The sequence below is a fragment of the Pyrgilauda ruficollis genome, unplaced genomic scaffold (genome assembly GCF_017590135.1).
Source record: "Pyrgilauda ruficollis isolate IOZ18807 unplaced genomic scaffold, ASM1759013v1 scaffold539, whole genome shotgun sequence".
In the NCBI taxonomy this organism is placed as follows: domain Eukaryota; kingdom Metazoa; phylum Chordata; class Aves; order Passeriformes; family Passeridae; genus Pyrgilauda; species Pyrgilauda ruficollis.
The window spans coordinates 25,552-30,822 of record NW_024527033.1 but is presented as its reverse complement, the minus strand read 5'-3'; the positions used below and the strand labels follow the sequence as shown (position 1 = coordinate 30,822).

General features: G+C 51.5%; 1 protein-coding gene across 1 annotated transcript; it reads left to right on the top strand.

The window, feature by feature from the left end:
* The first annotated feature begins 2,860 nt into the window (after positions 1-2,860).
* On the top strand, positions 2,861-4,861 carry LOC121360742 (C-type lectin domain family 2 member D-like). Its single transcript, XM_041480800.1, has 6 exons — positions 2,861-2,904; positions 3,310-3,366; positions 3,746-3,844; positions 3,939-4,114; positions 4,227-4,330; positions 4,708-4,861. Exons 1-6 carry the CDS (start codon positions 2,880-2,882, stop codon positions 4,859-4,861), a joined length of 615 nt encoding a protein of 204 aa, XP_041336734.1. The 5' UTR covers positions 2,861-2,879.
* Positions 4,862-5,271: the final 410 nt, after the last annotated feature.

Here is a 5,271-nt window from a genome sequence, read left to right as displayed (position 1 = left end):
TCCGCAGTCCCCCCGGCCCTAAGAGCATTGCACCCCCTACATCCCTCAGGTGACTGGGGAAGGGGAGTTTGACCCAAATTTATTAGGGGGTCTCTGGCAGGGATTTCTTTGGAGGGGTGTTTGGAGCTTGCAGATTCTGGAATCAAGCCCCAGGTATCTGCATTTCCGGCACATTTTCTTGGGGGGATAGGGGTGTGTTGAAACTTGCAGAACTCCAGAGATGAGCCTTGAGTGCCCCTTGTGGGGACATTGTGGGGGGTCCATGTCGCGATCGTCCAGTAGTGGCGGGGCAGGACATCAGTTCGGGGAATCCTCGGGAGAACCAGGGGAGTGTAACATGGGACCCCTGGAGTGGGGAAAATGGAGAGGGGTGATACCGGGGTTGGAGGACCCCCAGAACACAGAGATGAGGGAAGGTGAGGACGCCCTACCCTGAAAGGGATAGGAGGGAGAGGGAGGAGCCCCAAATGCCTGGAGTGAGGGGGGTCTGAAGAGGGCGACCCTGGGACTACCTGAGAGCTGAAGCAGAATCAAGGGAAAAGGAAACCCGAACCCCCCAGGATCCCTAAGCTGGACTCCAAAGAGGGGAGATCACCAGGATCCATGGGGACCCCAGAACTGCAAAGGAGGGAGACCGGCTAGGGGGAACTCCTGGGAAGGGTTTTTTGATTGATCCGGGGGCATGTGGAGCAGCATGAAGTGACCATTATCCCCATCTGGTTCTCTTGCACCACTGGGAGGGAACTGGGGACAAAATGAAGCCTGGGAAGGAGGGAGGGGTGGGGGGAATGAATTTTACTAGGATGTAGTTTAATTCTCATTCTTTTGTTATAGTTTGACTGGACATAAATTCAAATAATTTTCCCCAAGCCAGCTCTGTTGTGCCCATGGCAGTGCCAGGGGAGTACCCTCTCTCTGCCCTGATCTGGGCATGAACCGTTCTTTGGGTGTTCGCTGCACTGTCTGGGGCAGAAAGGCACTGCCCGGAGCAGCCTTGGTGGCATCAGGCACCCAGCCAGACTCAAAACATTACATGTGGCAGACTGGGAATGTTAAACATAAAGCTTAAAGCAAACAAGAGTTTCTGGAGAGTATTCTCCACCCCTCTGCCTTTCCTGGGAGCCATAGGGCAACATACTGGGCACCCCTCCAAACTGCTGGAGCACAGCCGAGTGCTCAGATTGTGACTGGACTCTTTGCCCTCATTCCCAGTGTGTGATGGTACTTAAGCAGCCTTAGGAATCTGTTTCCAGTCTCCATGAGCTTGGCTGTGAGGGTGAGTTCTGGAAAAGCAGCTTCTCTATGTAAACCTCAGGGCTGGTTGAGTTGGCACTGGCTGGAAAGATGCCAGGGATGGGATGGAGCTGAACACCCAGATCATGGCTTCATCTTCAGGGGGATTGAAATAAACAACTGATGAAATAAATGTAGCAAATTAAAGAGAGAGGAGAATAAAACCTCGAACTCATTACTTTACAGCTGGTTTTATTGAAGCTTTTGCCACCATGGGGTTGGTTTGAGTGTCTGGATGTTGTTTTTAGGTGAGTTCTAGTTTTTGCTGCCTTGTAAATGGTTTTCAGTGATTTTATTGTTGTTTTTTTTTTTTTTTTCAGCCTCTTCTAGCTCTTACAGCAGTGCTTTTGTGGTGGGTTAGTATTTAGGGGCCCTCAGACCCCTTGATGCAACCTCAGGTGAGCAAAACCACCCTGAGCAGACACAGGTGTGTTGTCCCTGCACTGCTGCAGGGGGGAGACTCCCAGCCCCAGCACCACTTCTGCCCTCCCCAGCTCTGCTCCCTCTTGCCCCTGTGCAGGTACGAGGGGGGAGAGGAAAAACCTGCATCATTATTCTGCTTCCAAGTCCAGAGGCAGTTTATTTAAACTCTTGTTCTGGAAGGGAGTTGGAGCCTTTCTGTGGAGCAGAGGCTGTGTCCAGGAGTGGGAAATGTCTCTGTATGGGGAAGGCTGGTAGGTTCCATTACCCCTACATCATCCATGGCACTTGTGGCCTGTGGGTGAAGGGGCCAGAGGTGCCCCTAGGAGGGGGTTTGTGACCTGATGCCTCCCCACTCTGCAGAAATTCCTGAAGCAGCTGCTTTGATCCAAAACAGGTGTGTGAGTGGGTGGGACTCAAAAAATCTGGGAGAGAAGAAATGAGAGGAAAAGCTTGGAGGGAGAGAAACTTCTGTGCCTCCATCCCCCTTTCCCACCTCTTCCTGCCCCACCAGTTTTTCACCCCAAAATTCCCCAAGCTGCAGCGTGGAGCAGGAGGAATTGGGGGGTTGGAGACAGTAACAAAACACCACATCAATTAAACCAAAATTCAAGCATTTGGAGGGGATTAAAAAATCCTTTTGGATGTCTTACCTTTGTAGACACAGGCAGGTGGTTCTCATATGGAAAATATTTACCCAGGGGAAGTGCCAGGTGCAGGGGCTGGTAATAATTTAATTTACAGTGATGTCAAAACATCTGCTGGGCATTGATGTGAGTGATTTATATAGTTGTAATAAATATAGAAACAAGCTTCAGTTGCCAGTGACTTGACAGCCGCATCCACAGGTATTTCCAGTCTGTGTCAGTCAACCCTTGTTCTGTTTCTCTGATTTTTTTATTTCCATATAAATATTCAGCAAATTGTTCCTGTGGGACCGACTTTGCTGAGGAGAGCTGTGACTACCCGGGAGGTTGGGAGGATTATCACCTTTTTGTGTTTTTATTTTAGGATCACAGGAGCATCCTAGTAAAGCCCCAGGAAGGAGCAGGACCTGGTTGGGCCCTGTGAACTTGGGGTGTTGTCCAAGATCACTTTGTGGCCGGAGGAGCTGAGGGACACTCTGGTCCCTGGAGGGTGCCCCTGTCCCCTCTGTGGCCCCGGGGATGGCAGAAGTCCCTTGTGAAGAAGGTACAGAGGCACCATCCCCTGCCCCAAGAGCTTCATGCGCTGCCCTGCACAGGGTGGGGAATCAAGGTTGGCTCAAGTGTGGCCATCCAGCACTTTCTGGGGTGCCCTGGGTGACCTGGAGTGGGGTCTGGGGCTGAAAACCCCTCTGGACTTGTTCAGATCCTTGAGGCAACACCTTTTCAGGACACCCATAGCCAGCAGGTGCTGGCTGAGGTTGAAGCAGAGCTGAAAAAACCAAGCAAGTCCTGTTTTTTTGAAAGCTGAAATTGTTTTCCTTCCTGCTGCAAACATAAACCTGGCAAAGGAACAATGGCGCCTGGCTGTCCTAGGAGGAAAATATCCCAAATCAGGCCTTTCCCACTCCCCACTTCTGAGTGTGAGTCAGAATTTGATTTGTTTGCACAGGTGGAGACTCGGCTGCTGTGATGGAGCTGCTACAGCAGAGAGCACAGGGAAGGACCAGTAAGCCCCGGTTTGGTTATGAGGATGTTGTTTCAAGATATGGCTCAGTGTGTTGGGGCAAGCTAAAATGGTCAAAGGTGTTGTGGGAGGGGGAGTAAGAAATGTCAAAGTGTTTGCAAGTTGAGGGTTGGGGGGATGGTGCCCATTTCATGGTGGAGGGGGGCACAGAGGTGATGCAGGGAGGTTGGCAAGCCTCAAAAATCCTTGGAAGCCGATGATAGCACTGGGATGCCCCCTGGACTGAGCTTGTGCCCTGCTGGGAGCCTCCAGAGTGTTTTGGGGCTGTGTTAGAAGATGTTGAAGTGACCCATAAGGGAAATGTGAGAGCTGGGAGAACAGGGGGTGCTCTTCATGCCCTTCCCATGCGGTTTGTCCCAAGATTTCAGCCTCAGATGCACTAATGACAGAAAGGTCATTATTGTGGTCACCGTGCTCACCGTGGTGCTGCTTCTCATAGTCACCATCATCATGCTGGCAGGTGAGTGGCTGAGGGTGTAGAAGCCACCCAAAAGTCTCCTTCCTAGAGAAGCCCCCCAGCAAGAGTCACTTGGGCATGTTGTGCTTGTTTGCAGCTAAGAAAGACTCACCCTGCCCAGCTCCCACCCTGCCCAGCTGCCTGGAGAGTGGGATTGGCTTTGGGAACAAGTGCTTTTACTTTCTGGAGGAGGAAGTGGACTGGGAAGGGAGTCAGCACTCTTGCCTCTCCCGCCAAGCCCACCTGGCCACCATCGACACCAGGGAGGAGCTGGTAAGAGAAACCCCTGAGGAGGCAGTTTGGAGAGCAGATTTGGAAATTGCAGGAAATTGCCTGAACAGAATAACATGGAGGTACCTGTGATCCTTGCTTTCCCCACTTCCAGCATTTCCTCCTGCGCTATGGGAACTTCATGGAGTACTGGGTTGGTCTCTGGAGGGAAGGTTCTGGACCTTGGAAATGGCTCAATGGTTCCCTCTTCAATGCCCTGTACGTCCCATCTTCTGGAGCAAAACTATGGCCTGGGCTGAGCCGGGGCAGGGGCTGGATGCAGGAAGCACAAGTAGAGATCTGTTGAGGTGGGAGCAATCAAACACTACTTTCCCTGGTTGTGCCAAAGCATTCATACACATCCCGTGGATTTTTGAGATGCAAATGCTGATGGGGGCCTGGGGGCATCCCTGCATGAATCCCCTGGGACCAAAAACATGAAAACCATTGAGGAGTGGAAAGTAGTTTGGGTTCTTCATGGGGACTTAGCTGGGAAGGTTGGTCCCTGCACCTGCAGCACCCTTAATCTCTCTGGAAATGGGAATCCCTCCTTTCCCAGCTGTCTCCCATGAGCTCTAACTTTGCTGTTGATCCAGGTTTGACATCCAGGGCAGCGGCCACTGCGCCTACACGAACTCTCACAGGATCAGCAGCGACAGGTGCTCTGAGACTAAATTCTCCATCTGCAGCCACCTGCAGAGACACCCCAGTGAAGTCCAGAAGGATACAGAAATCCTGAATTCCACCTGAAACCTCCCTCTTAACAGAGATCCACCACCAGCTGGTGTTAACCCCACACAATGTGGTACTGAGTCTCTGTTGTTTGTACTTGTTTAAATTTTAGCTGGCAAACAACTCACAGGCTGGGATGAGTCTGTTTGCTGAAACTCTGTCAGTTGAGATAAGTACATTTACTAAAGTGAAAATCAATGATTGTGAAAAAAAAATCAATCAAAACCTGCACTCTGGAGCAGGTGATAAAGAGGCAAACTGGGAAGGAGTTGCACGGGAGAAGTCTATGGAGGACTGAATCCATGGAAGGGACCCCACCCTGGAGTCAGGCAAGGACTCCTCTCCCTGTTGGGGAAGCAGCAGTATGAAGTGACCACAATCCCCCCTCCCATTGTCCCTGCACCAGTGGTGGGGAGGTGGGAGGGAGT

Coding starts and splice junctions, on each gene's coding strand:
- LOC121360742 (XM_041480800.1), top strand. CDS start 2,880: ATGGCAGAAGTCCCTTGTGAAGAAG. Junction 4,115..4,226: donor TCGACACCAGGGAGGAGCTG/GTAAGAGAAACC, acceptor CCCCACTTCCAG/CATTTCCTCCTGCGCTATGG. Junction 4,331..4,707: donor GGTTCCCTCTTCAATGCCCT/GTACGTCCCATC, acceptor CTGTTGATCCAG/GTTTGACATCCAGGGCAGCG.